This window comes from Glycine max, chromosome 13 (genome assembly GCF_000004515.6).
Source record: "Glycine max cultivar Williams 82 chromosome 13, Glycine_max_v4.0, whole genome shotgun sequence".
Taxonomy (NCBI): Eukaryota; Viridiplantae; Streptophyta; class Magnoliopsida; order Fabales; family Fabaceae; genus Glycine; species Glycine max.
In genome coordinates, this window is record NC_038249.2 from 29,149,750 (window position 1) to 29,176,755 (window position 27,006).

The following is a 27,006-nucleotide window of genomic DNA, read 5'->3' on the forward strand; positions in this document are numbered from 1 at the left end:
CAAGATTACTTTACACTTTAATTAGATCAACTTTTCCTCAAAAATTCAAATGTTTGATAACCTGTTCTCACCTCTAGCTTTAATTAATAAAATATTTGAGAATGATCACTTTTGAGGAGGTTGATTTTGATGTACTTTGATAAATCATTTGAGTTTTCTTGAGTTTGGATCTCCGACATAGCTGAGATGTTATGAAAAAATGGATAGATACCTTTAAAGATACTTGGACGATTGAGTAATAAGAATTCTATCGGGTGACTTATCTAAGACAGTGGCAGTAATATATATAGACATGAGAGTTAGGTTGGATTTCTTGGCATAGAACCTAAAGACACTCATGCACAGCTGATTTTAGTTCTCACAAAATTCAAATTTCAATTTTTCATTTTTTATTTTAAATACATTTCAATCACATTTAACAGTTCAATAATAATTCTATTAACATTAATTTATCAAATCCTAACCCACAAAGGTATTTGGGTTTGTTAAACAGGTCTATAAGTACATGCCACCAATTTAATTAATTAGAAATGATTTTTCCAAACCAAGGTACGACTCATCCTAAGGAAAAAAGTATCTAGTAGCTAACAAAGCAACATATATAGTGTGGTGAGTTAGACAAATATAAAAATCAACATGATTTGTCATCACAAGTTAGTACTACTTCTTGAGCACTATTATGATCCTATTTGAAAAGTAATATTAAAATGTCTCTAAGTGGCTGTCATATTGACCAATCTGACACACGAAAAGACACATTTTGCACATGAGGATCAAACTGTGCGTGAGGATCTGCATTGACCAGATAATGGAAAATCAGATAACTTCTCTATCACACTATCAGCTCTTATCCTTCATATCCATATAAATGAAAATAATTACAATTGAGAATAGAAGTTGCAAACAGAGCAAAACATTGTTAACACTTCTTTTTATCAAATCCAAAGTCAACAAAGAATAGTAATGCCATTTGTACAATTTTGCTATCACAATTGTGTTGCAAGTGAAAATTAGCTGTGTTTGAAGTTATAATCAATTGTTCTGTTAAAAAGAAAATATATATTAAAGTACAAAAAAGACATAACGTGAATATGCAAAGTTGTAAAGTGTGGCTCTAAGAGTTGTACCAAAGAAATAGAGAGAGAGAGAGAGAGAGAGAGAGTGTGTTTGAAAGTAAAAGAAATTATTTTGTTATATATATGGTTAAAATTAATTAATTTATATCTACTTCTATCCTCTGTTTTTTTGTTGTACGAACAAAATTAGCTCTTTTGCACACATACTCTCGAGGGAGAGAGATTTTTTTTGGTAAAAAAAACTCATAGTTGTTAATATGTAATCATTTAATATTTTACCCACAGTGTGTTTTCCTTTTCACTATTCCTTAATTTTTTACCCATCACCTTTTCCATTGCATTAACCGTCGTCTTCGGTGGCACGTGACATGCGAGTTAATAATGACATCTCTAAAGTTTTGTAGTGTGAAGGAAGGAGAAGAAGAAAGAGAAGGGATTCACTGTCACTGGAAAATCGCCTCCGGCAGTGATGAGCGGTGGTGATTTTGGTTTCCGATAGAATGGAACGGATGAGAGAGGGGGAGGGACACAAAAGAAATAATTTGGTGGAGGTGGGTGTAGGGTAAGATTATGCACTAAAGATTATCCAAAGGTCATCAATAAATGGTACAATAATGATACATGGTGAACCACTTGTCACAGTGGTCCACCTTAGGCATCGGCAGTAATATAAAGGAAAGTAGAAAACAAGTTAAAATGAAATTTATTAATTGTATTTTGCCTCCAATCACCATCAATGAGTCATACACATCTTGACCTAGCTCTATAATTCTACTTGAAGGTGCTTTATAATGATAAAAGAAATGCTTTGACCAGAAAGGGATAATATTTAGGTTTTAGGTATACCATTTGCGCATTTGTGGGTGGGGATTATTAAATATGGAACTATCAAACAATAGTTAGCTTGGAGGTAAAAAAAAGAATGTAGATAATTGATATGTGGATATCATTTAAGTTACCCAACTTACATGGATTATGTTTTGCGTTGAATGTTTACATTACATTACTCTAAAGTCTAAACTCCTTTAGACTGAAAGGTTATTGGCTTAGGTCAGTTTGATTGTCTGACTATTTTTTACTCAATCCAACTCACTCTATAGTGTATACTGCCTACCAAGGAAATTAAGTTAAATAACTTATTTTCGTGAAAAAGAAAGAAGAGAAGAAATACATCTGCTTCCTTAATTGTTTATGGCTGAAGACTATGAAAGAACATGTGCCAAAATGATATGGGCTTTTGCATATGTTAATATGGGCCAAAATGACTACCCCACACACACACACACTATTTTATTCTTTTTTGGGATAAAATTATTTTTTCTGAAAATTAATTTCCTTGAACATATTTTTAGAAATATTAGTTTTCAAAAGTTTTTTCTACATTGAAAATTAGTTTCTAAAATTAGTGAGTGGGGAGCTACTATTAACACTACCCACCTGGTAAATTTTTTTATTAATTTTGAAAAATGTTCTTTCCATGGAAACACAATTTCAGTATTTGCTTGTAAAACATAATTGTGTTTCTGTTGTAGATAGTTGGATTGAAAAATAATATAACAATAGAATTGTATTTTTGTTGTTTTAATTTTTTTCCACCACACCACCAAAACCCAAACCCATGGCTCAACATCCCCAATATTGGAACAACAACCACCCTGAAACCACAAACCTTGATCACCATCAACAAAACTTTTAACAAATCCAAAAACAATAAACATGGGTGGGTTGAACGAAGCAACTTCGAGACAGATCGAATCTAGACATCAACACTAGTGGGGTGTGTGAATCTTGACGACATACAATAGTGTGGCATGGCACAACACAGAACTCGTTGATGTCCCTCATCACCACAATCTCATATTTGGACGTCTACATTGGTGAAGGCTCGAATCTAGACAGGGGAGGGTGATGACACTAGTGGATCTGGAAGAGGGGGAGGAGGAGTGGTGCGACACCAAGATGGTTGAACAATAGGAAAAGTGACACCATGGTGGAATTGTTTGAGGTGAGAAAATGGAAATGAAAATTTGGGGTGGGGAGAATTGTTGAACGAAGAGAGGGGATGTGGGGGATAAACAGGCAAGGACAGAGATGTCTTTTCATCAACATTGTAGTCGAAATAGCAAAAGTAGTAGTGGAAATAGTAGCTTTCCAAGTGAGTCTTGACAGGGCAGAAAAACTGAATCCAATTATCCAAACCGGTTGGTTAAACTCTAGGCAGCCGAAAGGCACAAAAAAACAATGTCCTCTTGAAAATTTTCAATTGTCTATTGACACGACCAATACACAAAAGCACAGCCACAAAGGCAGCATCATCAGAGAGCAACAATGGAAGAAGAAAAAGAAGACCAAAAGCTCCTGACATACCCCCACTACTGGGGCTTCACCCCAGAAGAGGACTACTACAAACAACAAGGAATCACATCCACAAGCTCCTTCTTCACCACTCCCCAAGGCCTCAAACTCTTCACAAGATCCTGGCTCCCAAACCCTAACACTCCTCCCCGTGCCCTAATCTTCATGGTTCACGGCTACGGCAACGACATCTCCTGGACCTTCCAATCAACCCCTATCTTCCTCGCCCAAAACTCCTTCTCATGCTTCGCCCTAGACCTCCAGGGCCACGGCCACTCCCAGGGCCTCAAAGCCTACGTCCCTAACGTACACCTCGCCGCACACGATTGCCTCTCCTTCTTCAATTCCATCAGAACCCAAAACCCTAACCTCCCTTCCTTCCTTTACGGCGAGTCCATGGGCGCCGCAATCTCCCTCCTCATCCACCTCGTCAACTCCGAAACGGAACCCAAATCTCAACCCTTCCAAGGTGCCGTTTTGGTGGCCCCCATGTGCAAAATCTCCGACAACGTGCGACCCAAATGGCCAATCCCGCAAATCCTCACTTTCCTATCAAGATTCTTCCCCACTCTCCCCATTGTTCCCACTCCCGATCTTCTCTACAAGTCCGTCAAAGTTGACCACAAAAAAGTCATCGCCGACATGAACCCTTTGCGTTACCGCGGGAAGCCCAGGTTGGGGACTGTGGTGGAGCTTCTTAGAGTCACAGATTTGCTGAGTCGGAGGCTCTGTGATGTGAGTCTTCCGTTTATTGTGCTTCATGGAAGTGCTGATGTTGTTACTGACCCTAATGTGAGTAGAGAGCTTTACCGTGAGGCGAGGAGTGACGATAAGACGATTAAGGTTTATGAGGAGATGATGCATTCGTTGCTGTTTGGGGAAACTGATGAGAATGTTGAGATTGTTAGGAACGATATCTTGGAGTGGTTGGTTGCTAGGTGTAAGTAACAAAGGAGGAAACAAAACAAACCAGAGTTGTTGAATAGTGAATGAAGGATTGTTTGTTTGATTGTTACTCCATTTGGTTTGGTCATTGGGTGAATGTGATTTTGCTTTTGATGAAATTTCGTTAATAACGATGAATGGTCTGTATATTGTTGTTTATTTATGAAAGAAAAAAATGTTACTTTTAAACAGACATGAGGTCTTTTTTGTACAGAATTCATGTTTTGAAGGCATGTTGTGTTGTGGGTGGTGACTAAGTGGTGCGTGTTTTGGCAATATGATCTTCACTGCAAATGTATATCACTCTCGAGTAGAAATATTTCGTTAACTTCCATTATTAATTATCTCTTTAAAAAAACTATTTTAAAAATTAAAATTATGTTAGATAAGTTATTTTAATTAATTTTTAATTTTTTTATTTACTGAAAATTTTATTTAACTATTGCTAAGTAAGATTTTTTTAGTATTTTTTAATATATGTTATCTGAAATAATATTTTTTTTTAAAATGTTTGTGTTTATCTTTAAATTTTTATATTATTTTTTACTTTTATCATTGATATATTTATTTTTTATTTTTTTAAAAAAATTATAATTTTATTATTTTTTACTTTTACTAATTTTACAATTAATTTTATTGGAATTTTTTAATTTAATAAGTTAATTTTTTAATTTTTTTTATCTTCCAGCGATTGAGGACATACACATCAAGTTGATCTTCTGTCACGTGTTGATGTAATGCCTTGAATGGCACTATTTCTAGCTAATAAAAGTGCTATTCCCTTTTCAAAAATAAAAGTAAATTAAAATGTTTCTTAATTATGATGTACCTCACTCCAAATTTTGTTAAATAATTAATAGTAGAATAACGAAATTACATTTAAACGTGATATTTACTTTTATAAACTTCTATAAAAAGAAAAAAGAAAAAAAAAAAGCGAGACGTCTATAAACTGAAAGAGAATTGTATAAAAAATTTAAATTTAAATTAAAAAAGCTCAAAATATAGTGGAAGTCTATTTTCTATTTTTATTTTAATATTTTTCATATCAGCCTATATAAATCAATACCACGTCACACTTCTATTATTTTCTCATTGATTATTGAACGACACTTGGGAATAGAGAATTTGTTTTTCTAATTAAAATGTATAATCACCAAAACATAGGGATTAGATGTTAGAATAATAGAGACAAAAGTCCCTCATAAATATGGGGATTAAAAATGTAATTTAAGTTATCCACCTTTCAACTTTCAAGTCGTTTCTTTGTCCTTAAGACTACTTTTCATTGCTATTTCCTACTTTTTTTCAAGCAACAAGCATTAGATTCCTTTCTCCTTTTTGTTCCTTCTTTCTTTCAGGTTTCCAAGTTTGTTCAGGTGGTTGGGTCATTACTCATATAGGTAATGTTTCCCTCAAGGAAATCGCATGCGCTGGTAGCATGCATTTCTGATGCATCTCAGCTGAGAACTACTGCTAATTTTCTACTAATTCCAAATCTGGACCAGTTTTCTTTAACAAGAAATTCCTAATGTGACTTAAAATTATCCAAAACTCCTGTAACCAGTAACAATAAATCAACAATTATTCGATAAAATGCAGGTTTACAAAAACATTCAGTTGTTCAGCTCCACGTAATCTCAATGTATACATGGAGCAAGGAGATGTACAAGGGTTTTAAATTAAATTCATAACCCAATAAATTTTTTCTGAACAATAATTCTATTTGAATGAGCATTACCCTTTTAACAATCAAACCTTGGATTGGAACAACCCGCTCCCGGGCACAACACACACAATGGTAACAGTGATATCGATTTTCACCTGCGACATTGCACTTAAAAACTGGACACGAAATGGAGCAATAAAAAGGAGCAAAATGGTAAAGCAAAAATTTCTATATTATTTACAATGAAAAGAACAATCCATAAAAAATTTCTATGTTGCTATATATGCTACTGCTCTCTACATCCTACAAAGATGTGAGATTAAACTAAAATTTCCAGGTCAAAGAATGAAACATCTCATTCTAGCACCATATAAACATTTCATATAATCTGAATGTCAAAAGTCAAATGCAACCTTGTTACCACTTCCAATCCTTTGTTAGAAAATGTTCTGTTTCTGTTTCTGTTTCTTTCTGTTTCTGTTTCTTCAGCAGTCACCGGAAAGACACCCAAGATGACACCTGTCCCCAGGTCAAAAAATCACCAATCCAAAAAATGTAATTATATCTGTAAATATGTATGTCTAATCACATCATGAACAAATATTTTAAATCATCCACAGTAAGCCGAGTCTGACGATCACCAGTTCCATCCTCCCCAAATGCAGATGCAACCATCGTTCTCTTCTTTTGCTGCAAGAACAAGTAAGATTTTCTTGCATAAGCAACCACACTACATTTTACACTTTTTTTTATAACTATTCTAAATGTGTTGCAGCGAAATTTTCAGTAGAAAGAGTGTGCTAGCGAACTAGCATTTTAAGGATCAAAACATTTAAACCAAAACAGTTGTCAGATAGCACGTCACATGACTCAAGATTTGCCCAGATAGAGCAGCTCCAACTAAGAATCGTTGTTATGCAAAAGACCGCACACATTATTCAGCTCATACAATTCCTTACACATAATATATTTTAAGCCATTCATCCCAAAAAACAAAAAAGGTCTTCATGTGTGAACTGATAGTGAAACAAGCATATTCATATAGAAGTGCAGATGTATGTTCAGAAGCATCCTAATCCGCTGCCAGGAACATTATTTAGCTCACTAACTTCCCCCACAACAAATCATTCTAGGTTAATAAACCAACTGCAGACACAGTTTCAAATATCAGGTATTAAACTGGCTTTTGACATAGTCATGTCACTTAGGTGCTAACTAGAACAATATAAATCTAGAACACAATGTAAAATTATTAAAAGCAACTTTATATGGCAAAAAAATTACCTGCAGATCTAGGATACGATCTTCAACTGTATCTCTCACGGTTAACCGTAAAACAGTCACAGGACGAGTCTGCCCAATTCGATGTGCTCTATCTATTGCTTGGTCTTCAGTTGTAGGATTCCACCATAAATCTAGCATAAGAACATGGCAAGCTACCACCAAATTGAGACCAAGACTGGCGGCCTTCAAAGACATAATTATCACGGTTACCTACAAGATAAGAAACATGTCAAACCTCATCACTCAATGTACCTACCTTGCCACCAATTTTATGGCATGGGAACCAGAAATTCAATCATGATTTTAAGGGATCTACAATTTTACTAACCTCGGGACAAGTGTTAAAATCTTTAACAGCTTTATCTCTTGCAACAACTGACATTGTTCCATCAAGCCTTCTATAGTTAATCGAAGAATTCTTGAGACACGCTTCAAGCAAATCTAGCATCCTCGTCCACTGAGAAAACACAATAGCTTTCTCCCCTACAACAGTAACTGAACCATTAGAGCTTCTACTCTCATCAGACAAATTTTGACTCTCCAGAGAATCTTTTAAGGATTTCCCATTGTTAGCAATGGAGGGGTTCCTAGGGCAATCATTATCTTCCCTGAAAGTGCCATGCTCAGAAGTACTTTTTGGTGTACAGCACTGTGGCTTACACAATGACTTCAAAACCTCAAGTGCAGCCTTTATTTTTGAAGAATCATATGGCTTACTTTCAGACCAAGGCTCAGATTCTTCCACTTCAGAACCAGAGCGACTGGGTGAATTATCACAACTCTGGTCAGAAAGACAACTGTTCAGTGTGGTTTTTGAAAATACCATAGATGTGCTCAGTCGACTTTTGCAATTTGCAGCAGGGCACTGATTGTCATCGCCGGTAAGATGTTCACAGATGCATTGGTTACAGAAAACATGGCCACAAACTGAAACAACTGCATCTTCAGGAGGATCCTGTCCAGAAAACAAGTGATGGGAAAGGTAGAGCAGAGGAGTCAGGGAGGACATACACTTTGGCAATAAATATGGTTGATGTGGATGATACAGGCATACAACAATTATAGAAGTCCTTTACACTCAAGTAAGCAAGGAGGATAAAAATAATCCTCAGTCATCTTTTCCCATTTTCTGCAAGGGAATAATAATACAAGACCAAACAAAACCTTTTTCATCTCCATCCATTTTTACTCAACTCTTGAGTTTAACTTCTTCAGTTACTCTAACCCATTCCAAGCACAACCTATGACTCTATGACCCTAACAACTAATATATAATTACAACTAACCAGTTTACGCTCAAGCTAACAAATAACAAATTCACACACAAATGTGCAGTCACACAAATCCAAATTTTTAAATACTAAAGGATGGTAAATACATACATTACAAATGCTACAGAGGGCCAAGGAAGCCTCTAAACATTTCAGAAGAGAGATCTGTTTTTCCTGAGGAAGCTTCTTTGCCATCTCAACCGAAGATCTCCATAGAGAGTTTGAATTGTATCGCTTGACAAGCAAAGGGTGATCACAAGCTTGTCTAAGGCGCAGAAGCATCAGCAAAATGTTTACATAATTTTGCTTGACAGTTCCAGCATCAGCATATTCCTAACATGACATGACATCATGCACATGTCAATAGTGGACTTCAAAAATAGCTTACCAAGAAAATATACTTACATGAAGTCATGAACAATACTATTATCAAATGCTCCCACTTGATTTGAGTTGGAAAAATAGGCGCAACCACATTACAAATAAAATATTATAGAAGTCACATGAGATTCCTTTGTAAAGACAAACCATACCTGAAACTGTGCACGTGAATCAGCCTCTAGTTTGGAATAGAAATCACGTTCCTCCATAGAAAAATCAACTTTTTTCAGCTCTATATACTTAGGCGGCAAGGAAATAATAGGTTCCCCGTCAAGAAGTGTACCTACAGAGAATGATCATCACATGGTTCCAGGGAAATTCAAAATTAGCACAACTGATGATTGCTTAGAGGAATGAGCCCACAAACAATGCAATAGCTAACAAGACAAGAAAAGGAAACGATAAAATGAAAAATTCTATAATTCAATCCAATGCCTACAATTTCTGTCCATGTAATGTAATAAAGCATAGAATACAAATTAAAGTGATAAACATATTGGAAAGTCAAATGAATTATACTTTATGACTAAGACGACAAACTGAGGAAATAACTAATAATTATAGCCAACTAATTTGGCAATGTGAAATTCATGCATTCAGATAAATCAAATCTAACCTTTGGTCCGGCGTAACATTATTGTCTTCAAAACAGCTTGTAACTTTCTATACCCATTTTCTGGGTTTTTGGTAATTTGGCTCTTAATTCTAGTACAAAATGATGCATAGTCAGAATAAGGGTCATATCTTAGAAATCTGAAGTAACTGTAGAGATCATCAATTGCATTCTGGATAGGAGTCCCTGACAAGCACCATCTGCGCTTAGCACGAAGACCCCAACAGGCCCTTGCAACTTGAGTTTTGTGATTCTTTATACTCTGGGCCTCATCCAGGACAACCCTAAACCATGCCACCTTTGCAAGTGGCCGAGCAACACCTTCAAGAATTGTGCCATCCAATTTTTTCTTGCCACTTTTACTAGAATTGGAAGGGCTTTTTCTTTTCCTACTTGCTGTGGCAGGGTCTTCAAAAATTTCCTTTTCCTCGTCATCTTTGTCAGCTGGAGGCTGCTTAGGAACCTCCATGCTGACAATGGAATAAGTTGTTAGGACAACATCATGCCTAGCCACCTCATAAGGATCTTTTGTCCGATTGCTTCCATGGTATACTAGCACAGAGAGACTTGCCTGACCATTTACCTTGCTACGCAGCTCCTCAGCCCATTGGCGCAGGACACTAGTGGGGCAAACAATAAGGGTCCCAGCAGATGGCCTTCCCTTGTCTTGCTTCAACAAACTCATGCTCTTGGTTGGATATCTACTTGGATTATCCTCACACATATTAGATTCTTCCTTTACTCTACCAGTCTTAGGAAGCACGTCATCATCCACATCCAGATTCAGAGTTTCCAATTCACTTTTTCGGGCATTGGTGCACCCATTAAGTAATGGAGGTCTTTCCTTTAATATTAATGCAATAGTTGATACTGTTTTTCCAAGTCCCTACAAGAGAAAATTTTTTAACTCACCAAGGCACAAGAAAATCACATCAACAATTAGTTATAATCTCACATTAAAAATGCAGGCAACTAACCTGATCATCTGCAAGAATTCCTCCTGAGCAATATAAACTTGATGTTTCCTTTTGAACCATCCATGATAAAGCAATTCTCTGACCAGGACAACTACAATTAGTCGAAATGTTGGATGTCCCAAATATACAGATAAAGCAAGTTATCAGAACATTTCAGGAAAAAAGGGATTGAATATACACAGGATCCAGTCAGCAGTCAGAATTCGACACTTGAAAAGTACGCCAAAGTTCTTGTCACATATAATCCAACAAGGCAATTTTTCCAAACAATTTACATGTATATATGATGATTTTCTTTTCTAAACAATCTTATCCCTGAGAAAATTTGATTTTCTTTTATTATAAGAGGAAATAATTATTGATTGTCAAGGAATTGAATCAAAGTACATGACAATGAACTTTAGGATAATGGCAACTTAGAAATTTCAGATCTTTAAACACAAGGAGAGTGTGCTCAAGTGTGTGAGTGTGTGACATAGCATAAGTATCGATATGACTGATTCATTCATTCATTGAATAAATAATAAAAAAGATTTATATTTATAAAAAAACGGACAAGAATAGTAACCTGATGTCTTAAAAGAGGAACTGCCAGCAATCCTTCTGGTGGACTAACTTCTGACTTTGGCTGAGATAGATCCTACAATGAACCACACAAGAGTTATGTGCAGTGGGAGAAGAATATTCCCATATCTTCCAACAGCTACCAAGGATAAAAACAATAAAATAAAAGAGCCAACCTGCAATGCAACTCGTAATATATTCCGTTCATCACATGCCTTCATCCTTGTACTTCCAACCGTGTAAGACTGGGAATCAACATATCTAGAAGATTGAGATATATTAAGGGAATTCCCAATGTCTGCAGATCGACTCGTCGGAGCAGGATGACTGATGTCTTCAATAATGCAAACATCAGGGTCTTCCTCAACATAGAAATTCTCAGTTCTTCCTTTTGAAAGATGAGAATTAATAAAGTTATGTTGAATCCCTCCTTCGCTCTTAACACTACCAAACTGCTGCTCATTGGTAATTAGTGCTTGGGGATGGGTCCAAGATATATCTGCAGCTTTTAAATTCAAATTGTCCAAGTTTCCTTGAAAACTAGCCGTTCCACCAATGCTATCTTGATATTGATTGGATATCCCAGATATAACTGCAAAATTATTCTCATTCTCAAAACATTGGTAAGCCTGACACCCTACAGAAGAAAAAATACCAGGTGTTTCTTTCACCTCTTGGCCTACATTGAACTCAGCATCATCACAGTGAAAATTGTTTTGGTAATGGTCTCCATATGACATGTATGAAGCACAAGCTGAAAGAGACAGTGATGACATGTCATCAACATTAACTTTACCAGAATGAAATGATGGATAACCATTATCAGCTAACATAATTTGACTATCCTGAAAAGGCATCCACCCAGTAGTGCTTGAGGGCAAGCCATTACTCATACATGCAATATCAGCATTTAACTCCACATTTTCAGCCTTAATGTTATTCATCATTTCTTCATCTGGCCACAATTGAGAATAAATACCATTAGGCACAAAACCAAGAGAAGAGTCAGCAACAAAGGGTCCATGATATGTTCCCTGGTAACAGTTTGAAGATACATGGTAGTCAATGAAATCACTGGAAACATGGGAACCTTGACCAATAGTAGAATCAGTTGAGGTAGTGACATGCAAAGATCTATCAGCATCCATAAATGATGCTTCAAAAGATGTACATGAGTCATTTTCCTGTTGCCCAGAAACTCCGGTAATGATGTCTTCAGCATTTACATCATCATTGTCAACAATAGAACTGAGTGAAGCATCTGCAAGTAGAAAATTGAATCAGATTGTTGCCCAAGTTTCAGATATACAATGATCTAAAGTGAAATTTTGAGAGTATTCACAATGATAACCCAGTGAAGATTTCACATACGTTCAGATTCAACATCCTCTCCCACATGCTTGAATTGACTCTCATTTTCACCAATCCACATACTCAGATTCAAATTATCTCCACAAATTGATATTTTGTTTGACTGTGCCTTGGGGAAACTTGCTTCTACACTATAAGCAGGTATCTCGTGTTTAAAAACTCCGGTCCTTTCTGTGCAGAAAACCTCATGACTTTCACCTGGAGAGAATGAGTCACTGAAATTACCAGGAAAAGCTTTTGGGGAAGAGCAAGCCTGAGATTGAGGTCCCCGGTTTTCACGTTCACTTTCACGTTCACAATCTAGCATAGAATTTGCTGCAGAATCAGATACACCAACTGAACATCTGACCCCAGAATCTGACACATCTGAGAAGAATGGAGAACAGCTCGTGACTGAATCTGCAAGGCCCAACCTAGAAAAATGAGGTTCTTCTTGCACTTGAGACCCTAATGAATATGCAAAGGAATCAATCCAAATCAAGACATTAATATCAGCAATCTCATATTACATCCATGAATAAGAATTAACTCAAGAACCAAGATGTGCATTTCTCGTCATTGACAGACCAATTGCAACCAACAAGTATATGAAATAATATTACAGGAAAAACCACAGAAGTTTACATACCATTTTGTATCTGAAAAGTGTCATGAATGCCGGATTCACTAGGTGAAACATCTTTTGATGAAGAATCCTCGGGACTACTCTGCTAGGACATAAAATAAAAAGGTATAAGGATAATATCAAGCATACAAAAGTCAGGGCAATTGAAAAAACTAGTACCAAAGCATAAAATGATACTGAAAAGAGCTAAAATCACAGGATTGGATTTAAAATAAGACAATCCTTTAAATTTTGTTTTCAAATAAAAAAAATTAAATACAAAATAGGCCCAATTATTTTTCTATGAATAACATAAAGTGATAGACGATACAGCTTCCCAAACTCCAAGCAGAACACCAACTCATCAATATGAAAACAACAACAAACATCAACAACAAAGCCTTATCCTACTAGGTGAGGTTGGCTACAAGGATCACACAACGCCATCTGCAAAGATAAGTTTGACAGCAGGGCAAAACAGTTATAAAACAAATATCCTTCATTGTTTTAGTAAGCAATTCAAAAGAATGAAAGGAGTGAAAAAATTTACAACATTTTCTCTTCCTAACAGCCCAATATTAAAGAAATATACCCTGATATCCAAAATGTTGAACCTGACAGAGTAACACATACATGACCCAGGACCGAGACATTATAACACATTTTCACTTGTAACGATAATTACATGGATTAGTTATCATTTCTTAAATATAAAAAATGGTTTTAGGCATGGAAGGTAATCAGGACCTTCACACTTGAAGTGGAACTAAGTGACACTAGATTGACACGTCACTGCCATTTCCCATTGTCCAGTGACTGTGAGTATAAAATACAGAAGCAATGAGCTTCAAAAACTAAATAAATAACTTGTGCATCACATTTTTCTTTCTAAACAAAATCACTTCAAATCTGCCTAGCGGTAAACACACTCCATGTCCTTGCATGAAAATTGACCATTTTTTTTCTTTTACAAAAATCATTCCTAGGTCATACACACCGCATGCTTCATTGAGTTATACCAATCAGCAATAGAAAACCTTAGTGCTGACAAGTTTGGATCCTATTCCTACCACTTCAGTCCAACTATATAATTTTGCATTGTTAATAACCTTGCCATGAATTTCTTACTTTAGATGAACTAGACAATAAATAAATAATCAAATACAGTAGCAAATTAAACTATAGTTATCTAAAGAAAATTAATTATTAGTGGCAAAAAAAATTAAAAACAACTGACCTTCGGATTGATTCTGTGCAGATTACATCTTCAACTCAAAAGAGTAAAATAAATAAATAAATAAATAAATAGGAAAAAAATTAAATTAACGTTGCCACTGCACTAAAGCTTCAATTCTTCTATCACAAGACACTTCATTCGGCATGGTTCAATAACTGATTCAGTTTTCAGAGAAACCTTACACAATCACAGCATTCGGAATTTCACTCTGTTTTTGGCAAAGAAGAAACCCTACCTCCTGAAAGTAACAATCGTCGTCTTCATCAAGAACCTTCTGGACCGTCTGCATATCTATATAAAACATGTCGTCGTCTTCGTCGGCATTACCGGTGAACAATCCCGAAAGGTCCACATCAGCATCCGCCATCACAACAGCACCACCACAACAACAACCAAAAAAAAAACCCTAAAAGCGCTTTCTTAAGCTGTTACACTTCCGCAGAAACAAAAACTCTTGCTCCGAATTCAGAATCACTTCATCGAATCGCATAGCGGAGAAAAAAAGAGAGAGTGTGTGTGGAATCGACGAAAATTGCGGAGTCAGCGATGGTTTCTGAGTTTTCTGAGTTTCTTCGAAGGTTCGACTTTTCGTCCCAATTTAGAGTCAGGAAAAAAGCTAGAAGCGAATCAAATCAAAAAGATTAAAAAAAAAAAATTATAGAGAGAGAGTGGTTGAAGGTGAAGAACGCAGTGTGCGCAGTTTAAATACGATTTGGGTTCGTTACGGAAGGGTGCGCATGTTAAGAAGTCGTGCGCCGCTCCTTATCATTGGTCTGTTCCCCTCCCTTGTTTTTCTAATTCGCTTACGATGTTTTTTCACACTGCTAGTTCAATATTGTTGACCAGAAATATACAGCCAGATTCCCTCACGCGATCTATGCGCGCGTGCCCTCTTTTCTCCAAATTAAATATATGGGTAAACGGCGACTTTCATTTGTTTTGAAGGGACAGGTGACTTTCATCCTAAAAGTATAATAAGGTCACAATTTAGGTTATATTTGATTTAGATGAGAAAAATTAAAGTAGATGAAGATACAACAGAAATCATTTGAAAACGAAGAAATAGAGTAAAATTAAAATGATATATTTTTTTATTTATTTTAAGAGAAAATAGACAAGAAATAAAGTATAAATAATATTAAAAAAATTAGTATGAATAAAATTGAACATTTAGTGTCTCATGCCTACAAGCTATGAACTTATTTCCTATCAAAATATGACCTATCAAACCCTCTCCCCTGCATTTTTGTCTGTGTCATCTTAATTTTGTATGCACGACATGAGTATGTGTTTGGAATTCTGACAATTTTGTTTCAGCACAAAGTATGAGGCAATTTTAACACATAAGCATGAGTGGACTTGTTTTTGTAATCTCGATTTAAAATTATTTCATGGACGATTCAAACATACATTTAGTCTCTTTGAAATTTCAATATCAAATTAGTATAAAGATTTAATACTTTAATGTCAAAATAATTGGTCATTAACATTAAAGTTGAAAGACAAAATAGTTAAATTAATTTTTTAATTTTTTTTCTCGAACTAAATTATGACTAAAACTATTTAGCCTTAAAACAAAACTATTGTTTTTAGATGTTTACTATGTTGATTGTTGAGTAAAAGTTAGCATTTAGATGGTTATTTATGGGACGTTATTATTAAGATCACGCAAGGCAGGTGAAAGTGTGAAAGGATGGGGGTTAAAGAAAAGGGTGAGTTGGAAAATGATCACGGGTGTTTTACGTGCAGAAGTTAGCTACCAGTCAAAAGGAAAGGAAAAAACAGTGTTTGTGTTAGTTGCTTAATATGGACAAGTCGGTGGTGTTGGTGGTGTGGACCCCACTACTATTTTATAATTATTCGGATAAAATGTGCTACTTTTCCTATCATTTGTGTTGCCCTTGCGTGGCTGCTGCGTCGGATTCGCACCTTTTCTCTTCTCTAATTTCGCCTTCTGTCTATATCCAAAGGACGTTACAATTTCCAAAGCAAAATATGCCTTCAACGTTACGTGCTTTTTTAAAACATATTCACTGAGAATAACACTTCAACCATCTTCAATTGTTCACGTAAACGACTCAAGATTAAAAAAATAAACGTTGCGATTATATCTATCGAAGATTATTCTATTTTTTTTATTTATTTTTCTTACTGATTTGTGTCAACTTATATTAATTGGTTGAATATTATATCTTGTATTTTGTAAAAGCTCACTGGAATTGGTCTACCAGTGAAATTTTGAATAGTTTACAGAAGATTTTAAATTTCATTAACTTATTTTACACTAGAAAAGATCTTGTATTTTATTAAAATAAGAATATCCAAGACAGAAAAATCGACAAACCACGACTCATTCCTCAGACCTAGAACAAAACGCAACAATCTCCGATGTTGCAACTACAAGGAGGAAGATAGAGAACAAGAATAAATGGGTTGCACCTTCAACGGCAATGCGATGAACATCATCGGCGTCGTGTGGTGGGTCATCGTCGTCGTACGGTGGGTCATGGTCGCAGTGCGCCGGTGCGATGGTTCCTTTATGCGGTGGAGGTTGGTGAGTGGTGAAAGGAAACGAGATAGAGAAGAGGAAGGGTAAATAAGGAAAGTGAGAAAGAAAAATGAAAAAAATATATCAGTCGTCGATTAAAATTTAAAAATATCTAACGGCCTTAATTACTTTCGTACCGTGCAACACCTTATAAACAGGAGGTGCGTACGGTACCTCTCTCTTCGAGAGCACGCACGCGAGACTTGGTCTTCTTTATGTATTCATCTCATGTTCCGTCACAATTTGTTTTTTCTTCTTTTTTTAGCCTTACAAATTGCGGTGGCCTAGAATTAAAAATTTGGCAAAAAAAAGTAGTTTGTGTTGATTTCAAACTATTAATAATAATTTCATCATTTTCTAGTAAAAATACTAGTAGTGAGCTTAAAACCACCAAAAAGTAGCTTCATCATTTCTCCATACAAAATAGCAATTTGTCCAAGGCTAAATCTTTTTAAAAACCAGAGAAGCTCCTTTACTTTTAATAATAATCATATCATCAAATGAAAGATAATTATAAAATTTTGCATATATTAAATTAAGAGATGTCAACATCCAATTTTGTCTCATATGTTCTATTTATCTTTGTTTTTCTTTCCTACTAACAAATAAATATTAATTCTAGATTTGGGTCATTTCAGAATTTAAGCCCAATACAAAGGGTGCACAAAAAATAAGAAAAACATAAACAAGCAACACCAGAAAATAAAATTTTGGACCAATAAAAATGACCAAAAACACCTTTTCATTTCCATGCGTTATGCATAGGCGATGCTCACAAATCACAAGCAAAAAAATCTTCATAAATTTCTCTGTCAGCCTTGCATATATCATGACTCCTCTAGGTCTGGTTGAAAAAACTTCTTTAAAAGTTACTTGTAAGAATAAAAAAGAAAAATGAATTAATTTTTTCACAAGTTAAAATTATCTTATGTACAAATTAATTTATAGAAATTTTCTCACGTTAGTTTCTCATAAAGTTTATTTTTAAATTGTATAGATTAATATTAACTTATGAAAAAACTTATTTCTGTTTTTTCTTACTATTTTCTTCTCCCTATGAGTTGAAGAAAAAGAAATATTGCTACATACTTTTTTTCTTATTACTTTTCCCACTTGCCATTGAAACAACAAAAAAAAAAGCCAACAGCCATTAGTGGAAGTGGCACTACATTTTTATCCCATAAATAGACCCAAATGGGTTCGCTCCCTCGGCACCAACACCAGATGGAGTGTGAGCTCAATCCCAGGCCCAATGGATGGGCAAGTCTTGAAAAAGTTATTGCCTCCTGCACTCCCATTTTGCTTTTCAAAATAGTCAATCTGAAATGTAATTTTACATTTGGGAATGCACTCTCTTTTTTGGATTTTAGAATGATGAATCCGAAAGGTAAAAAAATATTCCATAAAGAGTACAAGATATATCTTGGGAAGAGCAGAAAGCAACAGTCACTTGAAAATGAAAGGGTTAGCTACTGTCTTCCTTAGAGATTCAATTTTCATAATTGGTGGACAATTTTGTTACAGTGAGAGGTTTCTTAATTTTGATAAATCACCTGATTTGGTTGATGTAGGCATCCAAGTTGTACAAACAGAACAGTTCTCACTTGCAACTTAAGAACCAATCAATTAATGGTTCAATTGTGCACCACTTCCACTTGGTGTGGCCAGGTATGATTTTTCCTGCACCATTAGTGACAATAAAATCCACGTGGCAGGGGGAAGTCTATGTTGGCAAATGCTGCCAGAATCTTATTTGCTGAGGTGGACCATCCTGATCTTGACACGTGGACCCATTTGGCTAGTTAGCCAGTACAATTACAAATGTGTAATGTCACATGGATAGGGAATGTGTACATATAGTTAAAAAAAACTTTAATTAAAGCAGTTTTGTAACTTTTTAATATTGTATAATTAAAATTAGGGTTTAACTCATCTAATTCATAATACAAATTTTATTATGTAACTTATTAGTGTCAAACCCTGATTCTAATTAATTTCTATATTTTTAATTATAATTTATAATTTAGAGACTGAAATTTTCATTTTTTTTCACTCCCTTAGACATTTTTAATATCCCTTTTCTTCTCAATCTTCTTTGTATTTACGTTTTACATGTTACCTTCATAATTAATCAAAAAAAGTTTTTCTCAATCATCTCAAACTACCTTTTTATATTTATTTATATACTTAAGTTTTTAACTATTTATCTCTTTTAATTTATCTCTTTTTATCTTTGTGTCTAAATTGAATGTTAATATTATTTTTTTAAAAAATCAATAATTAAAAATAACCTTGCATTATAATTTTAATTGTTCCTTATAAATCCAAAATATAACTTACATATATTTAAAAATATTTATTTATTATAAATTTTAATTGTATAAAAAAATGTTTATCTTATACGATACATAAACTATATACTAGTAAGAAAATAATATTAAAACCACCAAAAATGTTACAATAAGTTTATTCATCATCAAAATAAAAGATTCAACCAACAAGGTGTGCTATGGAAAAAAGCTTGTTAGGAGAGATCAACATGAATTTCAATATCTTGAGAGATTAGTTTTTGATTTTTTATCAAAAAATATCCTGATTTAAATAAATAAATAAAAAAAGACTCAGAGCTTAGGTGTATGATAAACAAGCAAAAGGATGGGACTTTGTGGCAATTGGAAGTGTCAAATAATCATATTGCAGCAAATAAATGCTTTTTATCTCAGTTCTGAGGATATACATTCATATTGCTTGAATGCATGGAAGGGGCATGTTGAGACATAAGGTGACAAGCTTTGGAATGAAGTTGATGGATCACATAATCAAGCCCTTTTCCACAATGGAGACCAACTGTTATCACTGGCCTCCCAACCAACGACTACCTAACTATGGCACCAATTGGGACTCAATTATTTCTCTTGGCAGGTTTCAGGGTAAGTAATGATCAAAGGGGTAGGGAAGAACAATATAATGTCCCTTGTCCACATTTTTTGACACATCAGCGACAACAAATGCGTGGAAGAGCCTTGAGCCAATGAAATTAATTAATTGTAGGGTGAGAATGAACTTAATTTATTGGTAGCCTTTGCTAACACCTGAGCGTGTAGATCAATTGTGTAGGATTATTCCAATTTAATCACGAGGTTTCTAGTTTAAGTTGCTATGAGAGAATGTTTTGTTGCTTATATTCATCATATTTAGCTCGAATAGAATTACTTTAAACAAAGGATACCTATTGTCTAGAAAGAAAGAAAAAAAGATAGTAGCCTTTGCTGCGTTGTGCAACTCTTGTTGTCATGCATGCATGTGCCTTAAAAATGAAAAGCAGAAAATAAAAAAGACAAGGAGAATGAACTAAGGGGAAACGCGTGGAGTCATCTTTATGCTTAACTCGTAGACAACAAGTTATAATCAATGCGTGACTTTTGGCTAATTTTATTATGCATTTTGCAAGGCAAGCTGTCTTTGATTGGATTTGTGCATGATTATGACCACGTGACTTTTGCCTGGTTTCTCATCTCTTAAGAAAGAAAAAATCTTGTGTAAAGTTTTTGGATTTATTGGAATGTTATGTTTTAGAATTTTTTATATTAATGAATAATTGAATATAGGACTTTTAAGATGCTTAGGATCATTTCAGATTTTTAAATTGCGTTCAGCAAAATCATTTCAAACCTAATGGGTGTGAATTATCATTATCATTGGCTACTCATTTAGCCATCATTTAAGGACGGGTTAGAATGAACCGTGGGAGGAATCGGTGATTAAGACTCCTAATTAAGTTTAGAAATTAATTAGAAATGAACTAATGTTTCAACTTCCAAATCATTGGTTATCAATCGCTAGGCCAATGTTTCTTGGCACATTAATCATCCCCATAGCAGTTTTCAAAACTCCATGTGCATCAGTGTTGGCAATGCATTCTGAATTTCAGACATAAATGTTCGGGAATATATTCCTTTATATTAGATTTTCATGATGAAAGAAGAGTTTGATCCCATTTGAAAGAGCTTATCAACAACTTATTTAAATTTATCTTTTACTATAAATATTTGTGAGAGTGTTTAGAAGAACTTATAAAGATATATTATCGGTGGTTTATAAGATCTTGAGTTTATTTTAATAGTTGATCCATCAATATAGCTTATTGATAACAACTTTTATGCAAGATTTTTAAACAAAAAAACTGGTTCGAATCCTTACACTCCTGATATTGAGCTTTTTCATTTTTATTGCTTTCGTTCCACTTTTATTGAATGTTATCAGTTTTCATTTGTGATGCTTATAGTCTTTATATTATCATCAAAACATTGCATAAGTTATATATATATGTACGTATTTGGTCAATTTTGAACATAAGAGCAGTAATCTATTGCAATCATCTCTCGCTAATTCCTGACAAACTATATCCCTAGCCACTTTCTTGCTATTCCCCCACAAACTATCCCTCCTAATCCCTTGTTATTCCATTTGTGCTCATAACTAAATCAATGTCAACTTATGTTATCAAACAGAACCTAAAAAGAATAAAAATGATCGATAACATCAACTGTCAAGAAGGAATATTTTTAAATCAAAGATTAATGAAATATGAATAAATATGTTACAAATTTATAATGAACATTTAAACAGATACAATGGAGTGGAGAAATAAATCCATTAAAACAAAATTAGTATTTGTTAGTTTAGTTAGTTGCAATTTTATCCATGTTAGTTATATTTTTTTTTCTTATTTTTCTCTTTCTGAGCTTGTGTGCCCATACAGCTTGTATCAGAATTATTAATGCAATTTGATTTATTGATGAATCAAGATATCATAACAAGAAAATGGAATTGGAGATGTGTTTCCAACTTTTGGTTGGGCCCAAAGCTAAAAATGCTGATATTTTGGGTGATTTCACGAGATGGCACGCGCATCTATGATATCTCAAATCATTAATCACAAAGATTAGCTCTTTCTAGAGAATCATTCTTCGGTATTTATGTTAGACATATATTCGTTTTTGAGCGAGTTTTCTACTTTTCTTTATTAAAGTTAGTATATTTTTGGTACATCATTAAACCTCAGTATTATGACCATTTAAACACTGAGGAAGGGAAGACATATAGGAAATATTTTATGAGTGAAAATATTAAATCTGAATTATGTATGAAAAATTAATATTTAATATCAAAAAGTAATGTGATTTTTTAAAAAATTTATATGATTTTTTAAATGGTTATGTAATATTATATCTTGACAGTTCATGCATGATTATCCGATTTAAATTTAATTATTTTACTCTTATATAAAATATTTTTTTCTCATATGATATCTCTCTGTTGAATGTATGCTAAATAAATATTTCAGATAAAAAAAAAAAAGCATGGTAAATATTATGAAGTAAATTACTTTTTTTGGTTGTTGAGTGTTTGTGAGACTGTCACACTAACTGTGCCATAAGTGGAAAGATTCTAATTGCCTGGTCTTAAAGCTCTCAACAAAGTGAGCAAACATCACAACCAAGGGCATGTCTTTGACGACAAGCCCACAAAATGGTCCATCTGTCATGTGGGCCCAAGTCATATATTATGGGCTCCACCCACTGCCTGTTGTAGGCATAAACACGAACTCTAGAAGCCCACACATGGAGCCGAAAAGGTGCAAAAGCCCAGCCCCATTGAAAGGCTTTACTTAAGCTTTCCTCACCTATCAAGTAGTTAGGACTCACTATTTATTTAGTTCAATGGAAATAAAAAGGAAAAAAAAAGAAATATAATGAAAATATCATTTTTTTTTACTATATGTTTGAGTGGATTGTTAAGAAAAGAATGTTATTAAAAAAATGAAAAAATTGTATCCCCCTCAATAGAAGAGAAAGACAGAAAATGAAGTTAATTTTTTATTTTTGTTTTCTTAAAAATTAGATAAATTCTTTAACACAAAAATAGACGGTAAATCAATTTTTAAAAGAATAATATTTTGGGTAAGCATATAATTACAAAGAGTATATTTGATTTGATTATTCACTAAAACTATGATTTTTAGGAATATGAAGGCACTGAAATAAGTTGTTCCCAAGTTTTCTTCATATATAAGAGTCAACTTTTAAATTTTTTACCACTCAAGTAAAGAATACAAACTACTAAATTAGTCATTATTTGGGTCAACTACTTATTGATGGTTAAAAGATAATATAATAAAAATTTAAATTTGTTTGAAATAAACTTAATTTTTTATTTGATAGAAAAAGATTTGTATATGACTTATTTATTTATTTTCACTGACTCTCTTATTTGTTTAAATAGAGAAATAAAATATATTTTTCATTTATATTTATCTTAGTTTTTATCCTCTCTTTTTTTTCTGAATTTGGCTCAAAAGCATATGAATAGCAATCAAAGGCTGTAAGATGGCATGAAAAGAAGAGAAAGTTGAGAAGCAAAGTGGGCACTGTTGAGTTGAGCGAAGGCACACATGCGCAAAGATGTTTGCACGTGCGAGGGGTGGCATGCAGGTGTGACAGAGTGAGCCCTTCAACATCAGTGGACAATGATGGATGATCTGATGCTGTTGACCTCTCACACTTTGACCACCGTATAGAAAAAATCAACGGCAGGGATTTGTTTGAAAATCGATCAGAGCCGTTGGATATAAGAGACAATCTTATGGTGGGCCAGATGTTGGGTTGGGGCCTGAAAAGCCCGACACATATTGAGCTGATGTGGTAAGGGACACGTGGAAAAAGAGTAGAGTAGGGAACCTTTTGCTTCACACTTTACTTAATTAAGAGCCACCGAGTTTTGATCAGTCATCACTAGGGATAATTTCTTTTTCTAATTTAGAAAAGGGGATAGTTTTTTAATTATTTATTAAATGGGTGCAAGTGGTAGGGATGGTTATCATTTGAGATACAAAAGTTATATGTTTTTTCCACTTTAATTTTTTATTATTTATGAGATTTTAATTATTTTTTTCTCATGTTAGGACTTTGAAGTGCATAATAGCACACGACTTTAATCATATATTTTTTTAGACTTTAAAGTTGTATTGTTTATCTCTTGTATTTTTTCTTTCTAATTATTTGTAAGTTATTTAGTTTCTATATTTATGTTTCTAATAATATTAATTATTAATTGCAAGAGAATTAAAAAAATGTAAACAAAATACTTAAATTAAAAAAATGTAATGCATGTAGTTTTAAGAAAAATATTAATAGAGGATGATATCTCATAATAAAAAAGTCGATCTCTAATCATTTATATAATAAGATGAATTAATCAATTTTAAATAATTTAAAGAAATGTTAATTATATATAACTAAAGGATATAATAATAATAATTATTTATATAAGTAAGTTGACCCCCTAATATCATTTGTATTTCCTATTTTTATGTCTGTTGATAATTTGTATTATTCTCTCTATTTTAATATATTATTATGTTGTTTTTATTTTAAGAAATTTTTTATTAGTAAATTATTTTCTTATTTAAAAGATTTTATTTTATTTTTTGGTAGGATTAATCGTCAAAATTAAATTAGTCAATAACATTATAAAGTTGGAGGACAATTCACGACTTTTAAAGTTACATGATTATTAACAATTTTAAAGTCGTGTAGTCCTATACCACTTTAGTACATTTAATTTTTAAAAATATTAATAAAATAAAATAAAGTCAAAAAATAATTTACGATTTCATTAAAAACTACATAAGTCCCAAAAATCATACAACTTTAGAAGAAGTTGTAACCTTCCATATGACTTTTCCCGTTAATAAATAATTCAAAACTTATTCCCATTTAATAAATTAGAAGAAAAAAAATTGCCACCAAAAGGCCTAGAGCCAGGAGAGGTATGTGACTGCCTGAGTAGAGAACCAAAGAAGCATAATTCAAAGTACATATATAAAATACTTTATTTTTATTATTATTATTATTATTAAACATGAGGTATTTGTGACTTCTTATTTAACATTTAATTGATTTCCCTTCTGTCAAATCAGTTTATTTTAAGGTAAAGTGATACCTCTAGGCTCTAATTATGATTCCATGTCTAAGCCGGGATCTAAAATACATTACTAATTTAAAAAAAAATGAAAGACATTTATATAAATTTATATATTAAACAAAAAATATAAGTATAAATTTTGCTTTAAAAAATACTCTTTAATGCATGTTTATTTATTATTAATAAAAATATATTAAAAATGACAAAACTATGAATAAGATTTGTTAAATAGAAAAGTGTATTTTAATTATTGATTAAGAAACCACCGAAGGCGTAAATTAACCGAACCTGTTGTTTCAACTTAATGGAGTTCGAAACTAAGTATATATATATATACTTGTGTTAAATAATTTGATAGATAATTTTATTGTTAATAATAATTTTATCATGCTTAAGTATGATTATTTTTATAAAAACTACATGTGGTCTCTAAAAAATAAAGTATTGATTAAGAAAAGAAATATAAAAAAAAACCATTAGAATTTGATTTCTATATATACTGTCACTAAAAAGTTGCATTGTTTATCAATAAAAATCATGTGATATACATGATTTTTTTTAAATATTATAAAAAATCTTAAATTTATCATATATGTTCATTTATGATCAAATGATAACTTAAAGATCTTTTAAATTGTTTGTGTATTTTTTTAATAAAATTTATTTTTATTAATTTCTTATGCTATTCATATGCTATTGAGATGCCCGTTAAAAAGATTTTATCATATACGAAAAGTTATATAGTTGTGTGATTTTTAATAAAAAATTTAAAAGAATTGTTTAGAAAATATATTATTAATATTTCTCGAATTTTATTATTGATAAAGTTCATAATAATTCTTCTAATGTGAGGAAGACAAAGTGCATGTGCTCGGTTTTTCCAAACATTTGCATTTTCTACGTGAAGCATAAGAGGGGGCACAAAGACATGATGCATTATGAGTGGATTCATATTGTTCTCCTTGGTCCCTTGCACGTTGAACAGTGTTGTTTGTTATGATCATACGTGTGATTTTATGACTCTTCAATTCGTATTATATTCCTGGAAATTTCGTGAAGTTAAACATAAATAAGTAGTATTTTTCTATTAATAGAACTTTTTTAAACTCATAATGAATTTCTATTCACTCAAATGTATAAAATAATACAATAGTTGTCCACAAATCATATATACTGGCATGCACAAGAATACACAAGAGAGAAGAACTCTTTAAAAAACCAAAAAGGCGATGAACACATGAAAGGAAATAGGATGAGGACAATTTGTAGGTTCCAACCGTGCAGGTGTGACCTACTTCATTGGCAAGATACCAATCAAAATAGTTTTCAATTTTCTCCCCTCATCTTCCATTATGGCATCATATATATATATATATATATATATATGACAAGAAAATTCGTACTTATGAGTATCCATTCGAATTCATTCTGACTTTGATGGATAATATTTAAGTTGATTAGGTTTTGGTTTTCTCTGATAATCAAAAGTCGAGTACGAGTATGAGATTACTATATCCGCCTCGATCCCGAAACCGGACCCGCCCCGCCACTTAAAATTTTTAGAATTTTTGCATAATTTAATCAAAAGACTTAGAATTTTTATTACTAGTTAATTTTATTTTAAAATTTTTATATAATTTAACATTTTTTTCTTAACGATTTTTGTAGACACATACGCTATAATAAATTTATTGATATATAAGTAGTTAAAAATAAATGTTTAAAAATCAATTTATTTTTTCTAAAATCAAATTTTTAATATTTTCTTTAAAAAATATATTTTTTTAATTTGAATCGGATTCAGGATAGGGTCGGGGATACCCAATACCCAACGAATCATATATACGTGTTTTCTCTTTCTTTGGAAGAGTGTGTATAAAAAGACCTACTATAGACTTTATATATTTGTTGGTTTTAATTTGAAATACAACCTAAATAACTGATGGCAATCTTCGAAAATCTCTTAGAAGTTCTGTTGTGCTTGTTTTGTCTGCTCCATTGAAGATAGAGCTTATATTAGTCAATCTTAAAGACTATAGTCAATATCAAAGAATAGGAGTGATAATTGTTAGTTGGAATTTTTTATTTTAATGATTAATGTAAGCTAATATTATAATATAATTAT

General features: G+C 33.0%; 2 protein-coding genes across 4 annotated transcripts; one reads left to right on the top strand and one right to left on the bottom strand.

The window, feature by feature from the left end:
- The first annotated feature begins 3,346 nt into the window (after window positions 1-3,346).
- On the top strand, window positions 3,347-4,565 carry LOC100793956 (monoglyceride lipase-like). Its single transcript, NM_001253242.3, has one exon. It carries the CDS (start codon window positions 3,405-3,407, stop codon window positions 4,377-4,379), a length of 975 nt encoding a protein of 324 aa, NP_001240171.1. The 5' UTR covers window positions 3,347-3,404; the 3' UTR covers window positions 4,380-4,565.
- Window positions 4,566-6,259: 1,694 nt separating this feature from the next.
- LOC100802436 (helicase-like transcription factor CHR28) lies at window positions 6,260-15,120 on the bottom strand. 3 transcript variants are annotated; one of them, XM_014765642.3, is made up of 13 exons: window positions 14,583-15,120; window positions 13,135-13,213; window positions 12,507-12,953; window positions 12,226-12,396; window positions 11,312-12,090; window positions 11,140-11,211; window positions 10,572-10,649; window positions 9,598-10,480; window positions 9,134-9,264; window positions 8,712-8,933; window positions 7,658-8,284; window positions 7,330-7,539; window positions 6,260-6,735 (listed from the first exon to the last, which is right to left on the bottom strand). In XM_014765642.3, the coding sequence occupies exons 1-13, from the start codon at window positions 14,712-14,714 to the stop codon at window positions 6,631-6,633; spliced, it is 3,936 nt and encodes a 1,311-aa protein (XP_014621128.1). In that variant the 5' UTR covers window positions 14,715-15,120; the 3' UTR covers window positions 6,260-6,630. The 3 variants fall into 3 exon arrangements, with proteins under 3 accessions (XP_014621128.1, XP_014621127.1, XP_003541550.1); XM_014765641.3 differs by having other exon boundaries at window positions 11,312-12,396; window positions 12,507-12,905; XM_003541502.5 differs by having other exon boundaries at window positions 11,312-12,396.
- Window positions 15,121-27,006: the final 11,886 nt, after the last annotated feature.